Below are 27,482 nucleotides of genomic sequence, written 5' to 3' on the forward strand. Positions count from 1 at the left end.
TTTTGTAACAAGTGACAAATGAAATGCAGTTTTTGGTAATCACATTGAATTGTTACATCTAAAATATTCAGCTGCAGAATTTATTTAGATCTCCATTCGCCTCCTTTGAATTATTATCTGCAAACTGCATGCACAGATACCACTAGAGGGAGGTGAGAATACACTGTATGCTTACTGTAATTCGAAGCAACACCAGGAAAAGGCGATTACAGTACTTTACCAGCAGGGGGCGCTGGCGCGCATGAAGAGCTGGTAGGTGCTGAGCTCTCCTCTAAGCGGCAGCGCAGCACAGCAGACGGGAAGCCTCTCCCGGACAAATGGCGTCCCTCCAGTGCGAAGCAGCTGATTTCCTACCGAGCACGGCAGCAGGAACGACGGAGAGGTAAACACACCGCCCCCGGATTTCTTTTAAAACAAGACAGCCTGCTGCGTTGCGCAGGGTTTGTGTAGCAGGCTGACGACTGGGACGTTGCGCACTCTTCAGTAATCGAGAGGCGTCCCGGTGTACAAACAATCCTACTGTCAAGCAAAACAGACAGGACAGTGTCAGCTGCAGCTTGTGCTTCCCTCTGGTTTGCTTATTTATCTGCGGCGGTGTGTGTGTGTGTGTGTTTTAACGTTTTGTTTTATTTTTGCTTTTCGCCGATGGTCGTTGGTTTCACCAGGGCCTGATCCCAGGCGCTGCAGGCGACAGTAGCAGGTCAAATGTTTCCAGCCCGCCGTTGGAGGGACACATAATGAATATGGGCATCACCCCTTCAGAGATATCCTCCTCCTCCTCTTCCTCTTCTTCCTCCGCCTGACTGGTTGGCCGCCTCTTCGTTAATCCAATTCAGGAGATCATCTTTTCAACCTTTCCTGAGGTTACACCATCAAGACGGCGTTATCTCAGAAAGCCAGGTAAGGGGGGGGGGGGGGTTTGCGCTTTTTATTCCATGTAACGCGGCGGGAGCTGTTGGAGCTTATGATCTGTCAGTTTCAGTTAGAAACTGCTGTCGCATATTTTCGCCATGTCCTCGTTTTTAACAGCAAGATATCCGGACTCACAGCCGCAGCTTGGCTCTAAGCGATGTCAGTGGTGACTTCCTTACTCTGACTGTGAAACCTTTAAACTCTTCGTCTTATTTTGGAATAACAAGATGCATTGAATACATGAGCACTGCCTTTCAGTATTACATCACCAGGGTTTTCTAAGTGAATGTGGCTGTAGTGACTTTGTTGGTTGCTGACTCTTGGTCAGAGTTGCTGTGTTTGTTGTTCCCCCACAGCCTTAGATCGTATTTGGTTCCTATACAGCAGCTGCAGAGTGTTGCATCTGAACTCCAAGCATAACATGCTCAGAGTGGATGTCTCCACTGAGCTTTGAAAGGTCACTCAGTGTGCCCTGCTATTTCCATTTTGAGCAGCAGGTCCCCCTCAGGGTACAGTCAGATTATAGATATAACTATGAAACCGGGCTAGTAGAAAAACAGAGCATTGCTGCAGTATTCGTTGGCCAACGCTATGAGGTCTGTGTGTGTGTGTGTGGTACATGAAAGTCATTTCTAATGTCTGTCCCACCTGTACGCGACGTTCTCATGTCTCACACTGTCATATCCTTTCAGGAAGTCTATCTTGTTTGTGTCTTACAGAGACTGACAGTGATAATCTGAGGTGTTTTCTCTGTCCTTTTCAGCTAGTAAAGCTAAGATATTGTCAGCATCTTGTAAAGACTGTATGCTCATTAAATGTCCAGTGTCTATATGTGGGGCAAATCCTGGTTCACTTCCGCATGGTGTGTTTAAGTCCCTGAGTTGTGGACCTGTGCCAGGTCCATGAACTACATTCGACACATGGGGACTCATGCATCTGAGGTCCATCCTGTTATAGAGCATGGCTTTTAAGATCCCTCTCATTGTGTGTTATTGATTCTCTCTCCAGTTCCACGTTTCCAGCCATATTACAGGAGCTTCACCTTGAAACACGCTCGCTCTTTAGTCTTACACACACACAAACACACATTTAGGGAACGTTGTGTATTTCGCATTGGAATTTCACAGAGGCAGGGGCGATGTAGTGAAGCGCTTTTTCCATTCTTCTCAGAGAGAGCCTGTTCCCATTGGGGAATAAATGCATCAAGCCACAGCCCCCTCAGTTACAGATTTGTTCAAAACAAGAGAAAGATGTTCAGTACAAAACAGTAACACATTCCTCAGAGTGACCAGCGGCTGTCAGCTGGTTCCCAGAGGAAAGTGGAGATGTGTTTACTTAAGAGCACGAAGGAATGGGGTTATGATGCCCAGAACTTGGCGTGCCATAACAGTCTAGAGGGAGAACACACGTGGTCAAAAATACACACACACAAATGTACATGGAAACATATACATATACAGGCATGCACATATGAAGGGTACTGCATATAGCTAAGGAGAGACTATGATTTGTGATGCTAGCTTCACACAGGCACAGGCCCTCTCTCAGTAAAGCCTTAATGTAAAAATGAAGGAAAATATTACTGCTGCGCTTTGAAAAAGATCTCTGCTGAATGTGTTATTGTGATGGTGATGATAATGCACTTCTTTGGTAAACCTAACTGATACTCTTGATTGTGCCTGAAAGTCGTGCACTGGATGTGTTTTCCGTTGACTCAGCTTTGCTTTTTTGGCTCTTTGATCTGTGTTTTGCACTTGACAGATTTGTAATTTTAGGGCTTGATGGATGAAAACAATACAGTGAGGTTAGTAACTGCAGTATTGTCTCCTTGCCTGCTGTATACACTCTTTATACTTTCTGGTCCTTCATCCATAGGGTGTCATTTTACATTCTGGCGTAATCACAGAGGTGTTTCTGGGAGAAGCACCTTGGTTTTCCAGGCCTGAATAAGTCTGTGCCAAATGTCCAGATCCTGAATGGGGCATCTCTCTGTGCAGGAGTCTGGTCAGCTCCAGATCTCACTGCAGCACCTAATGTTAAGGAGATTAGTCAGCCTGTGGCAGAGATGAGCTAGAAATGTGACACCCACTCAGTTTAAATACACTTAACCGGTAATTAAAACTCAATGACTGTGGGTTCCTCATTACCTGTAACATCTTGTTAGAGGGCTTTCACTAAGTTGAGGAGGGTCTGAAAGGGGCCAGGCATTACTGAATGTTAAACTGCTGTCATTAGGTAACTGAGACTTTCTGAGGACACTCGGCTCTCTCAGACATACAGTACATCACCACAGTGTGTCTTTGTTGAATCATTCCTCTATTCTTGTTACATTTACATATCTAGAGAAGAAGTCATTTTGGTGTAATCTGATTTCAGGGGCTGTAGTGTGCCTTGTGTGCAGTCAGGGTGCCAAGGATTATGCAACAGCTTAAATGCCATTTCAGCAGAGTGTTGTGAGTGTGTGTTCAGGGTGGTGCCGGTTTCCAGGTTTACTGTGTGTGTCTGTGTTTGTGTGTGTGGGTTTAGGGGAGGGCAGTGTACACACCAGACAGTCAACAATGCAATCACTTGGGTTCTAAATAGCTCCTGAAAATGATGTTCATTGCTCAGAGAGCGCTTTAGCTCTTTGTGTTATGGCTTGTATCCAGCCAGTTAGGACTGCGTTAGGATGAGATAGGGATTGTTATGAGAGCATTACGTGATGCTCATGTGTGCCGTGCTTCTTCCAGACGACTGCTTGGCATTTTTGAACTGTTCTCCCAGGCTCCATTCTCCCAGACAGGTAGGGGCTCATAAAGTGAGACACTGTTATGTAATAAATGCACCACAGATTCTGCTGACCGTCTGACGCTTTCGAAGATTTAGCATTTCAAGAATGTGTAAATTGCGGCAAGCCCACGCAAAAACAAGCAGTGAGCACAAGTCATTTTAGACAAGGAAAAAAAAAAAACTAAGCTCCAAATGAACATCCATTTTCTTTTTAAATGGCAGAGATTTGCAGACAAGCTCACAATTATGTGTTCGTCTTCTTCAGACATTGAAACAAAGAACCGTTTCCAACAGATAGTCTGTGTGCGTCATACTGACTGTTGAGCTGCTTTCAAGCGGTGTTACTTTAGCGCCATCCATCCATATATACTGACTGCCTAATGAGAGACCCAGCCAAGATGTTTTTAAGAACAGCTGTCACTGCAATTCTAGATCCTTTTTTTTTTTTTTGTTTGGTGGTAGATTTTACTGACTCCTGCAGAAAATAAAGATGACATAACACCATTATGTGGAGATATTTCAGATGCTGCTATAATGGAGTTTTACAGGACGAAGAAAATTCAGCTTTCTAAAACATTTCACACTGCATGGGTTTCTTTCTAAAGGTACTAATTTGGAAAAAGGTCAGGGAGAAATATTTTGGAGAAAGAGACATTAGTTTTTCCACCCACAGTAGCCTCAGTAGAATGTAGTCCAACAATGAACCACGTTTCATGTTCATTAAAGGGGTACAACTCACACTTCAGCTTGACTGGGAATAAGCCAACCCTTTGCTCTTACTATGTCTGTCTCTATCAGTGATTCTCTCCACCTACACATGAAAATAGCAGAATACAACATGTTCAGGCTCGTATTCTGCTGGGAGTCATTCTCGGAAATGTTGGAAATCACTAAGTGAAGTAGAAGTAGATGAGTCAGGAGGTAGGCCGAGATCTGGGAGTGCCAATGGCGAGCCAAAAGCTGGTGCAACCTGGCGTGGCATTAAGCACGAGCTAATGCCACAGGGCAGGAAGGCACCGGTGACTACGTGAGGACCCATGTTCAGGAGAGATTTGGTTGCGTGACATAGCATTCTGTCATTCTTTGGGCATACCTCTTGCAAGCACTTTGCATCTGACTAATATCTGCAATCTTGCAATACAGCTCTGCTATGGTGTAAAGAAAGCAAACAGCAAACGGTGTGACTGCATTTTCCTGTGAATCCCTCCTGCTTAGGTGCCAGTCTATATCCAGTACCAGAATGGCAGACTCCTCCACTGCCAATAGATTTTTAAACTTGTGAAACGTGAACCCCAGAGAGGCTTTGTGTGTTTGTGCGTATCAAAATGAATGGATTGATGTAGAATATAACATGTTTAACTATGGGCTAGAAAGACTTTAATAGGGCCAAGCAGCTAGCAGAGCCCATTTACAGTAATTTCATTAGTGAAAAAGATGAATAGAGGAATGCAAACAGTGCTCATAGCACTCCCTTTAAATGTGTCGCCAGGGTGTTGTAATTTTCTATCTTTTTTATCAACTCTTTTGATATGTAAAGCAACACAGAGACATCTGCCTTTGGAGTGTTTCCTCTTCTCATCGTTTTAAGTGGGTTTACATTCTTTGTGTATCTGCGACAAACCCAACAACAGGACATCAGCGCATTTCCTAAGGTCGATTTTTGGCTTCCTCCTCTTTTCCATTCTCCCGCAAAGGGACTAAGAGACTGTTTTTGCTTTACAAGGCAGCAGCTCACCAACAGCAAGGAAGGCCAGAGCTGGAGGGCAGAACAGAAAGGGGGTAGACAGAATGTCCTGTTGTGATGTGAGGTGTATGAGCTGTGAGCATTCCTTCTGCAGAAGATGATATGTCAAGATGTCTTTGCCGTGGAGCAATTGCAAGGAAGGAGGAGGCAAAAGTGGGTGCGTGAGATACTGGGATGAGACACTAAACGCTTGAATCTACACTCTTTTGTTTAGTCTGCATTGCTCTAACTCAGCAATTCCTGAAATTGCTTGTGAATTGTTTAGCCCACTGCTGGTGAGAGTGCCACTGTGACCCACAGATTAGGCTCTGAGTGCCTCTCTGTTGTAGTGGCTCTCTCCTTCTGTGACCATGAAAACTCTATTGTCCAGATGGGTGACAGCAGTCCTCACTGTGCAGCAGTCTCACTTGTTAGTTTAGAACCAGCTATGTAGTGTTCTCATTAAATTAATTTCAGTGAACGGATAAAACACTTGAACTATGCAGTCACTTTTAAAGTGAAGTGTGTTGGGTTTTTTTTCCCCTTGTTAGGTGTAAACATACTGCAGATCTAGCCACAACCTGCACAGTGCACAGTTCCTTTCGCCTCAATATGCAACTCAACAGTTAGCATTGTGCTGTGGCGTAGTGGATTTTTCCCCTGGGGTGTGCGTATGTGTGTAAATGCCTGCTGATGTAGTCCGACAGGATCTGGCAGAGAGTCTGTACATTAAAAATGGAGATATGCCAATTACACCCCCAGTGTTTAACCTCCTCATGGCATTTAAAGGAAATCAACAACATGTTTTCATTTATGTGAGTGTTACTGTTTCAAGTGAACTCCACCCATCTGAATGTCTTCACAAGATCCTGTATATGTGTGTTTTTCACATCAGCCAAAATATCAGATCCACGTATTACTGCTGATAGAAATGTAATGATAATAATAACAAAACTGAGTGAGTTTTGAAATGATTTGTTTTGCCTGTTAATTTTTGTCGGATTTTGTTTTTGGACAGAGGTACAAAGAAAACTTTGGATGGAGAGACACAACTGTCAAACAAACTGAATTTAACTGAATTTAACTTTAAACACAAATGAGAGCAGTCGAGTGCAGATATGTTCAAAGCTGGAGTTCTGGCGTTAGAAAAAATATTCTTTCTTAGTGTATTTAGTTGAATTTCCTTCTACTGTCTAAATACAGGTAAGATTCGAGATTGTCAGAACATCCGGTTTAAACTGATTATTCGCTTTAATCTGGTTATAGTGTGCATGTAAACATAAAGTCTGGAGCTGTGTGTGTCACTGAGTGACAACAGATTGCCAGCAAAGTCGACCCTTTGCTCAGGCTCTGTGCATCTGTCAATAGAAATAGGCTCAGTGTGGCATGCCTGTCGTCTTCACTTAGCTTCTGAGGCACTAATGTTGGAGAGTGAGCCTGTTGTCACTGCTTAGAGCCTTGTTTTAAGCACTTGAAGAACTGGCAAGATACGATGTTTTTCGCCGCTGTCCCAAATAAGGACATTCCTCTCGCTGTCTAATCTTGTTTTTTTAGGTTCTTTATTATTCTTTGTGTTGTGGAGAACTGTATGTCGTCACTTGTTCAGTACAGTCTAGTCTTGTTGTTGCCTTGAACAATAAGACTCTGTGGGCAAGAACTGCCTCTTGCTTCAGACTCTGAGGCAGTTCTGAATCTTTTGCACTGTGCATGTTGCTCACCAGTATGTCATCCGGTCTGGAGGTGTTTTTTTTTCTTGTGAAATCAGAGAAGTAGCTAATTTCACTGTTGGTTTTTTTGCATGATCACTGATGTCTCCTTTCCCACCTTCCTTCCTCTTTCTTTTTTTTTGTCCTGTCTCACTTGCCTTTTTTGCTCTGCTTTGTTTCTCTCTTGTCTCTTTGGACAACTTTGATGGTTCCTCTCACTGGGTGCCATTAACTCTGTGAGACTGTTATCTCTGCTGACAGACTGTGTTTTCTGGTCAATGTGGGTAGCATTGCTGTGTTTGCAGAGCTCACAAGTTTCCTGTAGCTGTCGACACTGTCGACAATGCTGTTGCAAATGGTAGGTGACAGACATATTGGCCACTTAAGTGATTGTAACTTCTGGATTGACGGCATGTTTCTATTTTTGTCATCTTCATCATCTGTGGTCAGGTTTGTCCCTCCATAGTGGAGGGCTGCACCTGTCATATTGACCCTCTGTACAGCATAAGTATAAAAAAACTGGCCCATGTGGTCAGTGCACACTTATCTGTCCCAGTGTTATGAGCATTTATGATATAATCATCTTAGTGGTTATGCTATAAATTTGTGGGTATATGGGTTTATTTATAATTTAGTGCACTATGTATATCATTGTTGTGGCTCTGTCCATTTCTCATACACTTTTTGATGGAGCAGAAGCAATGGTGGCAAGGAGAAGGATGAGACTAGATTTGCTAGAAGCAAATTTGGTATTACTCAGAAAAATATGCTATTAATATTTATTTATTTTGTTCCTCGTTGTCACCATCTACAAACACACTCAATGAAGTGTACTCTCAGGAGATTTAGCTGGTGTTACAGAAGAAAAAAAATGGTGAGGGACCAAGCAGACATGAGACATGGATTTTTTGCCCTGCATACTCGGGCATGACCATTGTCCCTGTCTAGCCTGCAAAATGGACTTTGACTTTCTTGGCACCATAACACACACGCACACACACACAGCTTCTCCACACCACTCACAATGCCAAAATACATCTGGGTGATTGTGTAACTCCTCAGGGCATGGAAAAACTAGGCCTATCACCACTCTTGGCTACCCTCTTAGATCTGCCCCTCCATGTCAAGGACAGATGGTGACTGTCCCCAACCGCTGTCCCTCCACGAAGGCACATCACCTTTCACATTCAGCGATTGAGCCGTCCAAAAATAGTCCCTGTGTGTGCTTTGGCTTGTGAATATGGGTTAGTTGATAGTAGATTGAGAGAATAGCACACTTGGGCATCCTGAGTACCTGAGTTGTGGCTGTTCACAGTATGACTTAAGTGTTGTTTTAGTATTAAATGGCCTGCACCAACCTATGGCCCACATAGACCAGTGACCTACATTCTTCCTTGATAAACTCAAAATAGGCACTGGCTTGATTTATCAGTGTCGTTTTTCATCAGATGTTAGCACTGGAATGTCTCACAGTTATCTTTATTTAATACTGCACCAATATAGTAATTCATATGGAGATGTACTATGTAAATATAATCATAGTTATAAGTTTGCTCACAGATTATTTATTTTATTATTGACTCAGTTGTTTCCCCAAATCATGGTTGCATATGCACAGCCTCAAATACTGTTTTGATCATCAGTCATGTGCAGTTCACTTTTTGTAAGGCTATAACATGGAACGTCTTTTGATTGCATATGAGAGAAGTCTGGTTCTGCACACGTCCATGTCTCTGGTAATAAAGGTGGATGTTGTAAATACACACTACTGTGTTGGTCTCTATTGAAAGGTAAACCATTGCTTTTTGTTTGTCTGCTTGCAAAACTGAGCATTAGCAGGCTTTACTTTCTGTTCACTGTGGTGCTCACTGTAAGATGTGGAGGATTTAATAATCATAGTGTTGAACAGATGTTTATGTCTAGGGTTGTTGTAATTTGTACCCTTCAGTGGTCATATTAGCAACCACTCTCTTATTGTATTCTTTCTTATTATCACCAGGGTTTGAACACAACAGTCTTCAGAACGTAATGCCACAGAAACATATTAAAATATAAAAATTATATACATCAGCAGACTGAAAACGTTTGTTGAAGGATAGGCAGAGAGCTGCAGGAGTAGAAATTCTTCCTGACAGCACTGTTTAACTGTGTCTAATAATTTATTTTTTATATGAATTGTGCTTCAACACTGGTCCAAATAGTTTTTTAATACGTTTTTATGGATCAATTGATTGTTGATCACAAGGCAGATTATGACCAAAGGGGAGTAGCTGTATCTTCACCCCAGAATCAAAACCTCCCAGACTCCCACATTGACATCTGTGCGTGGCAGTATGCGTCTGTCCGTCTACAGTGTGTTTTCGGTATCCATGTGCATCTGCATGCACGTCTGCCTGAGTGTGTTTGTGCGTTTCCACTTATCTACTCTGCCTGTTTGTTCCGTTTCTCAGTGGGAGCTTTCACAACAAGGTGACAAGAAGTAATCGCAGGCAGTAAAGGTGAGCCAAGGGAGCCCAGAAAACTGAGGAAATAAAAAACTGGCAAATTGCCACTCTCCTTGTCTCTACTCCTTTTTACTCTGTCTCTCCCCCTTTTTCTCTGCAGCAGTGAACACAGAGAGGATATGACATAAATGAATCTTAAAGGCTCTACTAATTGGCCATGAAGAGCAGGGCTGGGCTCTTGAGGGAGGAAAGGCAGGAAGGAACATGGGAGGGAGGAGCCGACGGCAGGATCACTAAGTGCTTATTACAGACCCTGAGCTCACACGTCCCTGTGCAGACAGGCCAATATGTGTTTTCATTATTTTTTTTCCTTGACCACAAATTACCTCTGCTCTTCATTGTACCATTATTTCAGGTGAAGTGGATTTTGAGGTGAAAGAAATGGCATGTATTACAAACATGCATATTGTGTCAATGGATTGCAGTTACATCAGCTTTTCCACTGAGACAATGAGGAAATTATTGTAGCAGTTTGCCAGACAGAAATGTTGACAAGAGTAAACTTGAGACAAGGTTTCGCTGATCAGGCCAGTCACAGCTACCACGTTTGTTCACATCAGCTAGTTTCGTATCAGGCTTCTTACCACATTAATTTTGCTGCAGCACATAATAACACAAGTAAACATCTGTTGGCTTGTTCCCAGACTTCAGGTAGAACGTTATCAGCACGGTTTCAGCCCTCATTCCTGCCCATCCTCCGTATCTATCTGAACACTGCACTCTCTACAACCTGCCTAATTGGCTGACAGCAGATCAGCTGAAGAACAGCTTTGTGCCTGTGTTGAAACGGTGTTAGTATGAGCATGTGTTGGTGTAAGAGAATGAGTGAAGGGGGAAAAAAAATATAAGGGCTTCTCCCGCTCCCAGAGTAGCTAACAGTTGTTAGCAGCTTTCTTTCACATCAACCATAGGTGAGGTACAGTATATAAATAGAGCCTTATGCAATGCTGTGATGTGACATTATATAATAATTACACACAGTGAAAGCTGTGGCGAAAAGCACACATTCTTTCAATGTTCTCTGGCTTCTGTAGGAGCAAATGACATGTTAGACCATGCACACTGGAGCATTGAGACTTCTTAATTGAGTTTAGTTCATGAATGTAAAGTCCTCATTGCTATGCAGCGTGCGGCCTCATGTTGTAGAATATGAAAACGTGCTCTGACTTCGGAGTCTGTTCAGGTGAGAATTTGCATTTTGTTTTGTTCTATACATTTAAAAGCAGCATTTATTTGAATGCAGAGTTGGTTTCTCGTGTGAACACTGACCAGAGTATCAGCAGAAACACTAAACATGCTGTATTAAGTATCAGTTTAGTGTCAGTCTTATTTTTATTGTATATACATAAATAACGAAAAAAAATGCAGGGCTTCATCTGATAATTATTTAAATTATAAATAAATATCAATTCAATTTTGAGTAACTGATTAATTGTTTGGTATATAAGGTGTTTAAAAACAGTGGATAATGCCATCCACAGTTTCCCATTGTTCACTGTGACATCTTCATATTTCCCACCAGCCATCAAAACTAAAACGTGTTTATTCAGTGTACAATAATATGAAAAGGCAGTCATTGTTGCAATATTCTAATCATTACTGTTAACCATCATGTTTCTGTTGATTGAAATGTCATAAATGATTAAAATTACAACTTAGCTTTGATAATAAAACAAAATATCAGCTCTACGGAATTAAGATGTTGACAGGAAGATACAGACTGAGGCAGGCTTGTGCAAACCTTACCAAGCAGTCAGAGTATAGCATTGTGCAATAACCCGCATTTATTCATCAAAGGCATGTGCTGACAAATACTTTCTCGGCTCTGCTCAGTGCAATTTGAGACATCCCTTGGAAACAGCATAGCATCCATAAAGTTACTGAGCTCTGCTCTGAAAACTCGAATGTTTGGAAGCCACTTTATGCAGTCATTCCCACAGTGTAATGAGACAAGAAACGCTTACATACTATATGTACGTAAGTCTGTTTCTGGTCTTGTTTTATGGTCCTTGTGAGTGGCAGTTAGAGGCTGATATCAGTGCAGTGAGGTCATTTTGTGATGTGATTTTTGGTGTGGTCTGCTTTTAAGATTACTGTAGAAATAATCCACGGTATAGGACTAAAGCCAGATTTACTGTTACTGTTTTTCCTGTATGCTTTATCCATGAGTCTGTCTTGGAATAAACATCTGTATCTATGTTGTGTGCTCTGTAGTTAACCATACATATGCTTTAGCCGCAGAATAAATAGCCCAAACAGTAATGGAGGGTATCATGTGTACCGCAGGAAGAAATCCCTTTCACTTCTAGTTCTCCTCGGTCCGCTCTTCCATAACCATTTCCATCCCTTGTTATGTAATGGATTGTTAATGCAAGTGCGTGTGTGTGTTTGTCTCTTGGATATGGAGTCATTATCAGATGAATGCTGCTGTGGCCAGTTAAAGCTATGAGTGGAGCCCCTTCAGATTGATGAGTGACACATGGTCTCCACTGCTCAGGATGGATGTGCCAGGATGTTTGACTTCTGACTCACTTGTTACTCCGGTTTAATTGATTTTGCTGACCTTTTCACATATAAGGTGTAATAAGGAAGCTCTATTAGTACTCTGGAAGGTTATATTTGAAATGAACACCCACACACACACATAGAGCACAGGAAGCTCACATGCACAGTCCCATAGCCTGGACTATGTGTACGTGTATGTTTGTGCGTGTGTTTCTCAGTGATAATGGACCATATAGTTAATAATGCAGCAGAAGGGTCGCACTGCATCACCTTTTCTCACGCAGACTCATTTCCCCCTTGTCGCTCTCTCTCGCTCCCTCCCTCTCCCATCCTCAGGCCTTCCTTACAAAACTATTTCGTTTGCCCCCACCGACCCAGTCTGTCAGTATTCACACAGCCAATATAAAGTCTGGGAGGAGAAAAAAATGATTCAAATGTAAAAGCAACACACTGTATTAGGAAGCCCACACACTGAGAGTGGGCTTGCTCTGTACAATGTGATTTACTTTTTACTAAGTTTTTTTTTTTTTTGGCCACAGGGCTAATGGAGTTCAGTGACTTAGACAAGGAGACAGATAAAGAACCAGACTAATTTCACTTCTCCTGACTGCTGATGCCATTCAAGTCATCCGATTTACAGTCTGTGAGTCTGTTCCTGTTGCTACATTAAATCATTTTGAGGTTTTTATGACTGACGCTTACCAGTACTGTCGCCCCTTTCCAACTCGCTGTCAGGTGTTTCTTGTTGCTTTGCACGCTGATTCGTGTCAGACTTGTTAACAAATATAACAAAGCAAACTTAATGTGATTAATTGTGATTTTAATTATTTCTGTGGTAAATTTCTCTCTTATGTCTTTCATGCCTTCCCACACACACTCCTCTCTCTAAGTCTTTGACTCCATCCTGATAACAAATTGTCATTTAAGCCTCTGTATATGAGATCAGCACCTACATAATAGAGCTTCCTCAACGCTCAGTGATTTCTGGTCAGCGTGATGGATGGCGGAGAGATGGATGAATGCCAGGTGATTTTGAGTCAGACATGAGGTGCATCTCATTTTTTTTTCCCGACTTGTCCTCTCACTTTTTCTCACTTTGCATTTCCTCCTCGGTCCTCCCACTGCAGACACGATGAGAGGATGCGAAGGAGGAAGAAGCGAGGCAACCGCATTTGATCAAATGAGACATTAGTACGGGTCAACCATGATCTGAATTGATATCATTTAATGATAGATTTTTGTAATTTAATCAACTATTTTACATGTTGTCACTTGAATCTGCACTTTTTAAAAAGTAGCTTCATTCCCATTATAATGCTTATAATGAGGGTGTCTCATTAAATGGTTCCGTAATCTTTTCAGCAAAATATTGAAATTATGGTATTTTTGCCCAATATGATCAACTACTTCACCATGATTAAACTACACAGCAAAAATATGTTTATTGCTGAGAGAACAGACCATATCCAGGTCAGCAATGAAAGCAAAGTCTTTGAACACCTGAGTTTGTGCCGCTGTGTCTTCAGTCAGAGCAGCTGCAGTATCCAGTCACCTATAGATTTCCAATGAAGTGGAGTGTCCTTCCAATAATAGACTTCCACATAGGAAGCTCTCATGTATCCTCATTGACGTCTCCTTTGGGATTCCTCCTCTCTCCTTGCGCCGCTGAGCCGCATGAACAGAACTGAGATGGCCTTACTGATGGCAACCCATTATTTGTCTGTGTTATATGGGGGGCAAAGGAATAACAAGATATGAAATAAAAGAAATGAGATCATGTCCTCTGTGACACATCACCCTGCACCAGAGGCTACAGCCCATCCCAGGTTTTGCCTCATTACCACAACAGATTAGTGTCTCTCATTTTAATTTTGTAGCTCTATCGTGTATCATCTGTGGATTGCCTGTACCCAGCACCCTAATGAAGTGAATTCATGGTGGATCCAGTGGAGCAGGCTGTGTTTTTCCTCCTCCTTTAAAGCTTGAAAGTGTTGTCAAGAGGGTCAGTGTGAAGTGATATCATATCTACGCTAAACCAGAGCACACTCTGTTTTTCTCTCCACTCCCCGCTTTGTGTAGCACATGCAGACAGCACAAGTCCATGGAGCGATCATGTGAACTCTTCAACCCCTCTCCTCCCACTCGCTGTGCTCTTCTTCTTTTTCTTGTGTCTGCAAACAGGCAGCTGCACATTGAGGCAGACAACACTGTGACCACTGAAAGCAAACTGCGATCTCTCCCTGTCTCCTCTCCTCAGCCGTGCTTCTTCCTCTCCTATGCAGCCCCCCCACCCCCTATCGCCACCTCCCAAATTCTCCTTCAGCTGGTTGCTAAGCAGCACGGGGAGAGCTTGACAGTGTTGACGTTGTGTGCGCAGGACTACTTCCTGTAAACAGCCGAGTGGGTGCTCGTTGCTCTTTGCTCTCAGCTACAGAGGGAAGGAGAGAGTGAGACGAGACGGCCTAAAATAACCCTTTCTGACTCGCACAAAAGAGACGTGATGACGCGCAGTGAAGAAGTGTTATTTCATTCCAAGTGAAAATTTCACAGGAAGCTGAAATAGCTGATAGCTACAGGAGTTTTAGTAGCCTTTGAACTATATATTTTTTTTCTTCCTTTTTTTTCCACCGCCAGAAAGCATGAGGCCTGGAATAAAGATGAACACAGCTGACAAGGGCCATTTAGGCAGAGAGCTGGTGTCATTCTGCATACAGCAGGCCTGTTTGTGTGTGCGCACACTCACTGGACACAACTCACAATGCATTTTCAGTCTGTGCTCATACCGTCATGCTGATTGTGTCACAACAAATGAAACACTTCTTGGACTCGGGGTGTATTATGTAGACAGACACGAACAAAACTGAGCCACACACTTTAAGAGTTTCTTTTATCATCAGCAGAATTATGCGGATTCTTTGTCTTACTCTTTCTCAGGATGCATTTTGAATAATTAACTGTAGCTCTTCCTCTGTCTCCTTTTCCACCCTCGTCTTCATTCTCCCTTCTTTTCTTTTGTGTTGCAGCTCTGTGGCAGTGAAGATGACCACGGCACGGTACCGTCCCACCTGGGAGCTGGCCGTGGACCCTCTGGTCTCGTGTAAGCTGTGCCTTGGAGAGTTCCCTCTGGAGCAGATGACCACCATAACACAGTGCCAATGTGTCTTCTGTACACTGGTGAGCAGGACAATCCACAAACAGCAGCGAGTATTTCATGCTGTTGTCAACAGGGTGATAAGTAAAAAAATAAATGATCCACAAATCAAGTTTATACAATACCGAAAAGGAAGATAAAAAAAAGACGAAAAAACAGGTAAATGCAGTACAAGCATTTCCAGAAAATCTGTCTCCACATCAAAGTAAATGCGATTGTCAAAATGGACTTTAACTTAATAAAAGTCATACAGGATTTTCACTGTGTTGAAGTCAGTAATGGCTTTAGGATCTATTACAAATCTCACATCCCTCCTGCGTAACACTGGACCCGTGTGAAAAGGCCAGGACAGAGGAACAGAAACACCCACTGGCTTTCAGATCGTAACACATCCAGTCCAGAGATGAGGAAACAATGCCCAAGAATGACCACTAAAAATAGAAGTCACTTCCTAGAATACAGTCTGGCTGGTGGCAGTAATTACAAAAAACATTTTATATTTGATATTCATTTTAAAATCATTTGCTTACATTTAAGAAAATAACACAATTTACTGGACCAATAAATGAACATAGAGGTCCATTATATTCTGGTGCGTGTCTGTCTCTCAAATAGAAATTTTATTAAATCAACCATTGTTGTATAAAAAAATATTGATTAGTTCAGCTATAAGTTTTAAGCTCTAACAGACAGTGATCAATAAAGACTCTTAGGCCAATGTTTGTTTACCAACTTTTCTGGTGCGTGGTCTGTTTGTTTTGTTTTTCTTTTTTTTTTTTTCAGACTGGATATTGATCTGGGTCAATGTCGTATTTGTCTGTCTGTCTGTTTTCCCTCAGTGCCTGAAGCAGTATGTGGAACTCCTGATTAAAGAAGGCCTTGAAACTGCAATTAGCTGTCCAGACTCTGCCTGTCCCAAAAGAGGACACTTGCAGGAAAATGAGGTATTGATCAAAAGAAAAGTCAAGAGTTTTTCTTTGATTGCCATGGGATTAGTTTGTCATTTAGTTGGTGACTGGTTGCTAGTGGTAGGAAAATTTCTTACAGCTCTTCGGGTGTAGGATTTTCTCTGTTAATGTCCAATATGTCTTAGCTCTGGGTTGGACTGGGACTGGACTTCATCAGTGCAGCAGTTTCCATAAACACTAGTCACTTTTTTATTTTCACACACTGATATACATGATGGTGTTCTTGCATGGAACTTGCACAACATGTACTTGCATTTACTGTACGTATACTAAAAGGTTGCATGTGCAGAACTTCTGGCAGTCATGTGACTCCACAGAATTTTTTTCCTCATAATTCAGCTCCTATCACGCTGCTGTTTTATCCTCCCACATAAAAAGTAAGAATTGGTGTAACTGACACGTTTGCAGTTAGTTTAACACCTCTATGCCCCCACAAAGCTCCAGCCTTACTCAAGATAACCACTGCGCTCCACCTGCCAGTGTGTTTATTCCATTATAATGAGTGTCCCTGCGTGCCTGCCTTCCTAGCACAGGGTCAGTCTGAGGGCAAAGCGCTCTTCATCCTCCAGGCATTTCGGTTGATGGACTCACTCGGTCTCGGAAGCCCGTAGGCTCAGCATGGTTCGGCACACTACGGCCTTATGTTTCTAATCAATCGGTGTCACCAGCCCTTAATGGAACCCCTGCTAGTCCTGCCAGTCAGGCAAAGCATGCCTCATCCCTGTCTTCTCTGTCAGCAGTGCCGTCACCTTGTAATTGACTGCTCTTTCACAAATCCTGAATATTCCTTTTCATTGGCCAATAAACGAGTAAATTTAACCTTGAGTGGGCCTGTGTATGCACCTTGAATACATTCTCGCAACTGGATTCTCTTTTTCTGTCTGGGAATGGGATAAAAGGGGCCTTATTGGTAAGCAAGGGGCAAGTTCTAAGCTTGTAGAAATTAGAATTTGTCATTGTTCTGGAAATAACATTCACATACTGAATGCGTAATTGCTTCTTGCTGCTTCTGTCTATAAATATGCAGAATGACCTGCTTATTTCCCTCCCACTTCTCCTCTCCTCTTCTCCCTGTAGATTGAGTGCATGGTGGCCACGGAGATGATGCAGAGATACAAGAAGCTCCAGTTTGAAAGGGGTGAGTCAGTGGAAATGCAGCTGCAGTACATCAGCGATCACTCCTCAGTGTGTGGGCAATGACTTTCAATCGCACGCACACACACACACACAAACACACACACACCTGTGTCCTCCTGTCCTCCGGGGATAATGTGTTTTACCGTGACACACAAAAGGATGACGACAGCCCTGTCTTGCACGTGCAGCTCTGCTCGCTCTGTCTGGAATCAATCATTCACCCCGTGTGGGCATTTTCGCTATTGAATTACTCCATGGGGTCTCTGCGGACAGCTAATAGAAAAGATTTGAGCAACACTTGTTTGCTCAGTAAATTTCAGTCTCTGGCTCTGACAGGTGTTGTCAAGTTGTCTGCTTTCTGTCCATACGCTCTCCAGTGGTCAACTGATTCAGAATTCAGTGTTAAAATTTTGACTTCAGACAAATTCCGTCAAGACATTTTAATTGGATTGGTTTGGCTTTAGACTTGTAAACTGACTCTGGTGGAGACAGGTCTCTTTAGCATAAAGCGATATCTAAGTTAAATCCTTTTTATCTTGTGCCTCAGTGTGTTGCTACATATTGTCTGCAGTTTACACTGTTTGTAGAATGAATTTTAACCCATCTAATGAAGGCACACATATCAATGCTGGAAGGATAATGGCAGGTCTCTGCTGCTTCGCACCATGCTGTCAATGTAGACGTGCTAATCAGCAATATTAGAGTTCCGCCGTTACCAAGAGAAAGCAGTAACCAAGCTGTGCTATCGCTCTTTGATGGTACTCGCCCTGCAGGTTCTCCACCTACACAGAGGCACAAACTGTGCACAGTACATGCGGATCACACTTGCAGGAGTGAAATGCATGAACACAAAGACAAACATATATATGGATCGCAGAGGGGGGTCGTGTAAATGAATAAAAATTCTCAGAAAGCCTCAGAAAGAGCTGCTGATGCTGCCTGAATAAGGGCAGTCAGCCGTCTCATCAATGTCCCAGTCCATTCAGGCAGAACAGTTGCTGTAACCATTCTATATTTCTCAGGCTGAGCCAAGAGTGCATGTGGAATGTGTGCTCGGAGTTCTTGGCAGAGAGGCAAGGGGAAGGAAGCAGAGGATACAAGGGCAAGTGCATCACGCTATCGAACAGGACTGGCAGAAAACACAAAAACCGTAAAAAAAGAAGTCAGTTGTACCTTCCTTAGATCGTCTGTTCACTCAAATCACAAAATGCTGTATCTAGTTTTACCGTGTGTGTGTGTGTGTGTGTGCGCTCTTCAAAGCATTAAAAAGTTTTGAAAACGTTTGATAAACTTAACTCTGACTTGACGACTACCTTCTGCCAAAATAAATGTCCCAATGATGATTTTTATTTCTACGTGCGTGGTGGGTGAATTTGGGTGAACTGACCCTTTACGTAAGCAACCGTCCATGACGCTGGCACTTATTCTGTGCCATCAGAGGTGCTGCTGGACCCGTGCCGGACATGGTGCCCTTCCTCGACCTGCCAGGCAGTGTGCCAGCTAAAGGAGTCAGATTCTCCAGCGCTGCCCCAGCTGGTCCAGTGCGCCGTCTGTGCCCTGGAGTTCTGCTCGGCCTGCAAGGCCAACTGGCACCCCGGGCAGGCCTGCCAGGAGAACAACCTGCCCATTACCTCCTTCCTACCAGGAGAAAACAGGTACTGCTTCCTATCTGTTTGCTTAATTACTGCGCCTCGTCTGACATTCTTGTTCTCCGAATTTCTCTCTTATCTCTTATTTTTAGACCAGATATTATTTTGCTTTTTTCTTAGCTCTTTGTTCTGTACTCTGTGAACCACATACATTGATTATTCATACATGCTTCTCTTCTGGTGGTTGGATTGACGGTTAATCAGTCATCAAAACATTTGATTAATGGGTAATTGTTTAAGTTTTGTTTTTTTAAATAAAAGACAGCTCAATAATCTCTTGTTTTAACTCCTCATATTTTGTGTTCTGTGATATTAAACTAAATATGTTTGGGTTTTGGACTCACACAAAACAAACAATCTGAGTATGTCAACTTGGGCTTTGAGAAATTGTGATGGGCATTTTTTTTTTAACTTTTTTTCTGACATTTTTATGTACCATAAAAACAAGAATGACATTAATCGCTAAAATAAAATTAATCTGTAATTGCAAACCTCATATTAGCTAATGGATATAAAATTAAACTTGAAACGGCTCAAACGGGTAATTTGTAGGTATAAATTTTTTGCCTGTGTAATTATTACAATTTTTTACAATTTTTAACTTTAAAAAAAAATATTGAAAGTGTAATAACAGTAATGTAATAAAATTTAATGACTTTAAGAATACATTTATGCTGAGTTCATCAATGAAAAATATTATGCCTCAGCAGTTTCCAGTTAATGTAGTAATGTGTCTACATTATCCAGCACATTTTTACTAACACTTCAACCTTCAAAACCATACTTTATTCCATTTTGGCATATTGCAACAGTGTCAGGCCTCATTTGCTAATGGGATCCCTGGAAATTATATTAATTTTCTTTGAACTGGCGTAGAAATCCATAGGTCACACTCACCTGACTGGAGTTCAGGACCATTTGTCAATATACAGCAGGATTCATTCAGTGCAGCGTTAAATATAGACTGACAGCTGGTCTGGCTGGCTGTTTTGCAGCCACTGCTCAATTGAGCATCAGCCAGGACTCAAGAATAAATTAATAGGCAGATATGAAATATTCTGCTGAAACTAAACTGCAGTAAAAAAGTCTGAGATGGGCTTATTGTGCATTTTTAGAATACAGTATCTGTCTGTGAGGGTAGAAGAGGGCTGCCCAGAGTCATATGCAGCTGACCCCGTTTCTTTGTGATATCCTCTTACACTGGAAACACCATTAGCTCTGCAGAGCTTTCCTATATCTGCACAGGTTCAGGACCAAGCTAAGAGGCCACAGTGAAGGGAGAGAGGATTAGCAGGAGTGCTGTCAGTTTGTAAAGAGTATTTGAACTACACCTGTTCACTGTAAGGAAAAGCTGTATTCTGGTTCTTCTTTTGGCCCCAGGCTTTTTTATGACTGCACAGTGACCCTTCTCATTTAAATAATTTATTATTTATTTATTTCTTCTCATTTACCAGTTCATGGAGAATTCATGGAAATGAAGGGGCCTGTTTGCTGTGCTAGGACAATGCCCAGAATGACAGCTACCTGCTAGCCTCCAGATTTCAGGAGTCAGCACTTTACTGACACAGGAGAAAATGATACAGACAAACTGACACCAACAGGAGGGGAGAATGTGAGAGTCTGAGAGGGAGTTTAGAGAAGAGTTGTCAGCCCCTGAACTAAAGCTATCACTTCACACAATCCTGTAACGCCAAATACTAAATATTGATCACTGCACAAAAGTGATCTCATCTCCGGCACTTCTCGAAATGTGAATGTTGAATGATTTAGAATTTTATCTCAGGTATGAAATCCAAAAAAAAAGAATAAAAAAACACATCAGGCTCATGTCTCTCTTCTCCCCAGCTCTTTCTATAAGAATGAAGAGGATGATGCACCAATCAAGCGCTGTCCTAAATGTAAAGTTTACATCGAGAGGGACGAGGGCTGCGCACAGATGATGTGCAAGAACTGCAAACATGCCTTCTGCTGGTACTGTCTGGAGTCCCTGGATGTGAGTTGATCCTCACTGCAATAGAGAGCAATATTATGTGTTTTTTCATCTCTAAAAATCTCTGCAGTTTAATATTGCAGTACTGTGTTTGCGCACTGTGATGATCTTGGATGTCAACATCATTTGTCTTCCTGTGACAGCAATAATTTTCATTATCAGAAAATTGTAGCTTAACCTTGGTGTTGATAGCAAAGGAATAAGATGTGTTTGTTTTTTTTTCTTGAAATTCGTTAGAAGGCTGAAAAAAATGACAGCCTTAGCTGAACTTGGATAAGGGTGACTTATGAGCCATGGTGCCTTATGTAATCTTAATTGTGTGAGCGCAGACGACCAGGCCCGCAGGTCATTTAAAAAGCAATTTTCTCAGAACAGCTGTCCATGTCTTTCAGACTGCTAATGGTCAGTCTTTATCTGTATTCTGTGTTTTTGTTTGTCTGACAGGATGACTTTCTCCTGATCCACTATGACAAAGGGCCCTGTCGAAACAAACTGGGCCACTCTAGGGCATCTGTTATCTGGCACAGAACACAGGTGAGAGACCAATCTTCCTCACCCCCGCCCCCCATCTTCTTACACTCACTCAGGTTCCACCCCCACCCGTGACCACGCTGCAGCATGTGGCCATACACATGTTCTCTGGTTCTGCCTCTTTCTTTCTTTCTGGCTCACACGCTCGCATTCAGCAATGGGCTACTATTATCTTGACAGCACAATGGAAAAGGACAGCTTGATCCGCATGCAGCGACAAGTGTCTGGTGGTCAGTGTCTTGCTGTTTCCAACCAAACCCATTATGTACACTTTTCACTGTAAAAAAAAAAAAAAAAAAAAAAAGGTTTACATAATCAAGGTCCTTCTTTACCATTAGGTAACCAAATGAAATGACAGATCACATATAAAGGATTGGATATGGCATTTAATTTCACACATGTGAAATGGCAGATTACATATGAAGGATTAGCCATGACATACAATTTCCCACATGATAACAAATTTGTCGGTGACAGAGACCGAGTCTGTTGTCTAGTTCCCAAATTTTTCCTCAATATCTCTCCTTAGCCAAATAATCTATTCAAGGGGGGTGGGTGGGGATTTGACACGTCCCTTGGTCCAACATACTTGTTATTTTGTCAACATTAGCATACACACTGGCATCTGTTGCCCAGTGGGGCAGGCTGAGTCATATGATTACAGTTCAGCTGGTGGAAGCCAGCTACAGCTTCACTGCTCTGTGTGTCTTTGTCCCTGGCTCTTGCTCTCCTCATTTCACCCTCCTCTCTCCTTCACATTTAAAAAGCCTCCTTCTGACTCCCTCATAAATACAATATGTACCAGGGCCAACCTATCTTGCAAAACACATCTTCTCTCTTTGCCAGTATATGAAGACGTGAGGTCTGTGTTTCCATGAGAGCCATAACATCAGTCAGAAGGAAGGTCATGTCCTGAACATGAGAGCAGCAGTAGGGTCCATTAATAAGAGCAAATTGGGCTCCACACTGTGCCTTGCACAGCCTGTGTACTGACTGTAAAAAGAACAGTTAATAATGAAGTAATGTGTTTTTTTTTTAAATAATAAACAGAAAGCCGCCCTCAAGTAATCCCCAAAAATATCTGCATCCTCAAAAACAGGAGGAAAAGCATTGTGCTATTATAAGTCACTTATGCATGTGACTGCCTGTTATGTTTTCCATTTTGTGGCTGTGAATTTGCTGGTGTCTTGCTCCCCCGTGTGGTGAATTAACTACCTTGCTCTGCTACTAAGAGAACACAGAAATTTTCAAATCACAAACGTGTTCACTATCAGTATATACCTGTTTCCAAGAGGTGCAGCTGGAATGTAACCATCCAGTGTGTCAGTTTATTTGAGCATTACTTACTTAAAGTTAAAATTTACTCCATATTTTATATCACACTGTGTAGCACAACTTTTTTTTTTGTAGTCCCTGTAATTTGCTACAGGTGTTTTGTTTTTATCAGATTGTTCCTGCTCCATTGTTTTTTTTTTGTTTTTTTTTTTTTTACTTCAAGCAAGCCTTTAATTGCCAAATTAATACAATAACACAGCTTTCTGGAGCATTTTGAATCAACAGTGCTGAAAAATGTTTGTAGTTTGAAGGCACAGGGCGACCTCTGCTGGACAACATGTGGTATTGCAGGTGCTTGGAAAGAATTAATGCTGGACCTATGGAAACAGTGAAATCACAATTAAAATTCACCAGTCTTTTTTTTATTTAAGCAGTTAAACAGTTGATACAGTTACATTGATAAGCTAAAACATTATGTCTAACCCCTGTGTAATTTGCTGCTGGTCCTCCACGTGCCACCAAAACAGCTCTCTGGACTCTTCACGACCTCTGCCCTGTTGGATCTGGCATCAAGATGTTTGCAGCAGATCCTTTAAGTTTAAATTAATGGGTTGATTTTTTTTTTGTTCGTCTCTCCTTGCAGGTTGTGGGGATCTTTGCTGGCTTTGGCCTGCTCCTGCTGGTTGCCTCCCCCTTCCTGCTTTTGGCCACTCCTATCGTCCTCTGTTGCAAGTGCAAGTGCAGCAAAGGTGATGACGACCCTTTGCCAACCTAAACCCATAAGAGCCGGAGTGGAGAGCTGCTCCAAGGATGGGCCATCTGTTTTTTCCTTTTCACCCCTTTACATTCTTTTCCTCCCACCAGCTTTGAGTGCTTCATGTTTTGGGCTGAGCCTGCACCAGCCCCCGGCCGCTTTGGGATCCATTGCTCTGCATGAGAGAGGCATGGTAGAAAAGCGACCCCACACCTTGGCCAGAAGAGAGATGCAGGGTCAAAGGTCAGAGGAGGTCAGACATATCTAAGGACCACTGTGTCTGTTTGTGTAAGACGTTGGTGGTTTGGGGATGTGAAGGAAGACTGGGCCACTTTAAGTGGCCTTACTGTGGGTTACTGTGGTGTGGTATTTTGGCGAGTCATTGCAAATGAAAAATCTATGTTAAGAAACGCTTTTCTCTTGTATGGACAATATCATGCAGGAGCCACCTTAGGAAAAAAAAAAGTTTCCTTTTTTTTTTCTTTTTTGCTCAGTTTTGTCGGTTTGTCGTACGCAACAAAAGCTTTTTTTTTCCACCACTACACCTGATGTAGCTCTACAGATTCAGTCAGTAGCATTAGAGTTACACCACGCATGTTTGGTGTTCACTCGGTTTGCACACAGAACGTGTCTTCTTTGTCATGTTCATGACTGAGGTAGAGATGGGAGACTGTTGTCACTCTCAACTCAATGTACAGCACGTCCTCTTGATGATGTCAATGTTTTATAACCTGTCGCTTTTAATAGAACTGTGCTCAGAGTTGTGTCTATATGTTGTACTTTTGAGTGTTTTCCAAACTGTTAGGTACACGTATTAAAGGGGACTGCCACTCGAATCTAAAATTGCTCTTATTTTCTGTGGTCAGGTTTTTGTTAACTATCAGCCTATGTTTTATTTCCAGATTTTCTTTTCGGAATTATTGTCTCCATCTCTCCTAATCCATTTGCTTTGACAGACCTTCAGAAGTTATACACTGGATTCATCTTTTTAAGAAAGATTGTAATTGTGTCACAGATTTTCATGATCCTAGATCCAGAAGTTTCCCTAATTGAGTGGTGCTCCCCTTTAAGTTGAGCATTGATTTTAAAGTCTGTCTGAGGACTTTGTATCCACATGTTGTGGAACCATTTTAATACTTCACCAAAAGAGATGTCACTCCTCTAATTCTCAGTCCCCATGTGGTGGTTTTAGCCAAATAGCAGTGAATAGCCTTAAATTGAGAATAGCCAAAATCAGGCATTTCCCCCTGTGCTTTAAAAAGAGTTCAAAGTCAAGGTCCAAATACTCCCAGGGAAAGCATGTTTAAAGGCGTTTTTAAAGCATAATAGAGTGTCAGTGAAGCCCTTTATATTCAGATGATTCTATGATGTCATCCATATGCCACACTGTTAATAGCCATACTGTTAAAAAAAAAGAAGGAAAAAAACCCAGTTGTCCTCAACTGATGTTCTGTGTGACCTAGGGCTTGTATTTCCTAAGCCTCTTTGAGCAGGAGTGCTGATCAACATCCATCCAAACATTTGAAACTTAACTCAGATCAGATCTCCAACTCTTTGAGACTTAACAAATACCTGCTGGCCCAAATTGCAAACTTGCATACGTTAGTGGTCCAAGTGTTGATGTTTCGTTTTGTTGGTAGGTAGACCTCCAACAACAAGCAGCTATTCCTCGCAGGGACGTGAGATATGCCTATAGAGTAAATATAAAAGAATGTTCCATTTTTGGGCACATAATTATGAAGCTGCTCTATACTATATCACTTTATCTATGCAAGTTTGTACATTACCATTCTTAAAAGGCGATCGATCAGTCATAATCAGCTGTATGTCATGGGCGGGATTCTGCAGTGAAAGCTGCAGAATGTCATGATACATGTGCATATCATGGCTTTTATTTAATCAGGGAATTGTTCAGACACTATCCATTTTACTTTCATCATCTTCGTTGCTGTTATCTGTCTTCTAGCTGTATTTTCTAGCTTGAAATCCTGGACAGAATTTGGCCATTTTTCATCCATTAATGTTTTTTGATGTTTGTTTGTTTGTTTGTTTTTTTGTTTTTGTTTTTTTTTTTTTTGGGGGGGGGGGGTCCATCTTATTTTATTTTTCTTTTTTTTTCCTGAACAACTCCACTAAAACTGCTCTTTCATGTTGCGTCTGTTAAAGGGAAGAAAGGTGAACTTATTTGCTTATAAACAGATTATTGAGTTTTGCTACCATGCAAAACAATTCCAATGTTTTCAATAAGCCATTGACTTTATCCCTTTTCCTGGTGTAATTCACCGGTGTTCATGTAGCATTTGATGAAACGCATGGCTACAGTTACCAAAAAAAAAGGTGGTCAGTCGTTACCAACAGTAGCTAATCTAAGCTAAAAGTAGCTAATCATCTGCAACTCCCTCCTGTCCTCATAAATTTAGATATTCCACAATAATCCTTTTTATTAGTAGCCTTAAATTTTGAGTACTTTACCTGTAGCCTGTGTTGCTTTCACTGACCTCACCTACTGTATGAACATGATGATTTGATATCAAAGCCAGTCCAATTTTCTACTTTTAAAGTTTAGTCGCTAAACCCTAGGCTAATTTAATTCCAAAAGCTTTTGTTGTTTTCATGACAATCGTGCCAAGCAGATTTCCTGGAAGGGATAAGGAAACAGAGCTGTCTACTGTATGTGCATTTTGACCATGTATTTGTAATGTATTAACAGTTTTTACAGGGTGGAAAACATTTTAATGCTTCTTTATGTAAGCGCTGCACTGTATATGGGTTTCATTGTTTTACTTCTTGATATGATCTGTGATGTGTCTGGTATGGTGCCGGCTGTGTTTAGCGGAGGAGCTGAAATCAATGTCAACTCAACGGAAAAGATATGAGAGATTGCAACTGTACTTTTTAAGGGTTTTCACAGTTTTATCTAGCAGGGGTCTGATATCAACAGGATAAAAATGAATTGAAAATATTTTAATTTAAACAAAAAAATATCAAAGTCTTGAGCAGGCACAAACTAACAAAAGTCAAATAAAATCATGGCTTCTTCCAATTTTTACACAACTTTCTTCTTGACCTTTATCTTTGCTGGCACCACTGAACAGATAGATACTGTATTATGCAACAAACACAAAAGGGCCAAACAGCATACATTACAATCACTGCAGTGTCACGTTGCTTAATTACTCATTTTCTGGGGCCAGAAGAGGTTTGTCAGGGCTCCATTTTAAAGGTTTATAAAATCACTTAACATCAGCACAGGTGTTGGAATAGGGCAGTTTGGCTGAGTTAGAGGCCTGCCTCTGATATTTGGCCCTTGATTGGTAAGTAAGGTAAAGTTTATTTTACAAAGGCTCTAATTTGCAACAATCCTAAAATCGAGTTTGGTTACCTGCAGCAATTTATATTTTATAACCTGTTGTGTCAAGAGATGAAGCTGCATGATTTTTCTCTGACTTCTACATGTGAAATATTACTATATTGTAGCCTCTAAAGATCTTTGGAATGGTAGCGTTGTCACCTTTTCAACCAAACTGTCCTTTTATTTTACTTCCTTTTTTTTTTTCAGACATGCCTGTGTTACATCATAGTTGTTGTATTTACATTATCTTTTTTAAGGGTGAAATTCTTCAGGCCTGATTGGTCAATTAAATTTCAATCAGTCACCTCAGTCCAGTGGATTATTGTCAGAGGAAACGCTGTCTGTACACAAGGCTTCTGTGTTTAGACACGGTAAACAATATCTCTAGTTTAATCAGTAATTGAAAGTTAATTGACCTGGCTGACAACAAAGAAATCAACATTCTCAAATGGCATATTTGGATCAGTTCTGTACAACTTTAGACTCGGCATCTCAGTATATCTCCAGTTCCACTAACACTGTGACACCAGGTATTAAAGGTTGATGTTTTTTGTGA

At 41.6% G+C, this 27,482-nt stretch overlaps 1 protein-coding gene across 2 annotated transcripts; it reads left to right on the forward strand.

Annotated features, from left to right (window-relative positions):
• Positions 1 to 241: 241 nt before the first annotated feature.
• Positions 242 to 27,482, forward strand: rnf144aa (ring finger protein 144aa). 2 transcript variants are annotated; one of them, XM_041060365.1, is made up of 9 exons: positions 242 to 382; positions 666 to 900; positions 15,143 to 15,293; positions 16,110 to 16,214; positions 17,316 to 17,376; positions 18,814 to 19,030; positions 20,870 to 21,017; positions 21,459 to 21,548; positions 23,464 to 27,482. In XM_041060365.1, exons 3-9 carry the CDS (start codon positions 15,159 to 15,161, stop codon positions 23,593 to 23,595), a joined length of 888 nt encoding a protein of 295 aa, XP_040916299.1. In that variant the 5' UTR covers positions 242 to 382; positions 666 to 900; positions 15,143 to 15,158; the 3' UTR covers positions 23,596 to 27,482. The 2 variants fall into 2 exon arrangements, with proteins under 2 accessions (XP_040916299.1, XP_040916300.1); XM_041060366.1 differs by lacking the exons at positions 242 to 382; positions 666 to 900 and adding an exon at positions 3,579 to 3,694.

This window comes from Toxotes jaculatrix, chromosome 17 (genome assembly GCF_017976425.1).
Source record: "Toxotes jaculatrix isolate fToxJac2 chromosome 17, fToxJac2.pri, whole genome shotgun sequence".
NCBI classification, from domain to species: Eukaryota; Metazoa; Chordata; class Actinopteri; family Toxotidae; genus Toxotes; species Toxotes jaculatrix.

Bases quoted from the DNA above. Each gene is read 5' to 3' on its own strand.
- rnf144aa (XM_041060365.1), top strand. From the start codon at position 15,159: ATGACCACGGCACGGTACCGTCCCACCTGGGAGCTGGCCGTGGACCCT. The intron at 16,215-17,315 runs GTATTGATCAAA...TTCTCCCTGTAG, and splicing joins GACACTTGCAGGAAAATGAG to ATTGAGTGCATGGTGGCCAC. The intron at 19,031-20,869 runs GTACTGCTTCCT...TCTTCTCCCCAG, and splicing joins TTCCTACCAGGAGAAAACAG to CTCTTTCTATAAGAATGAAG.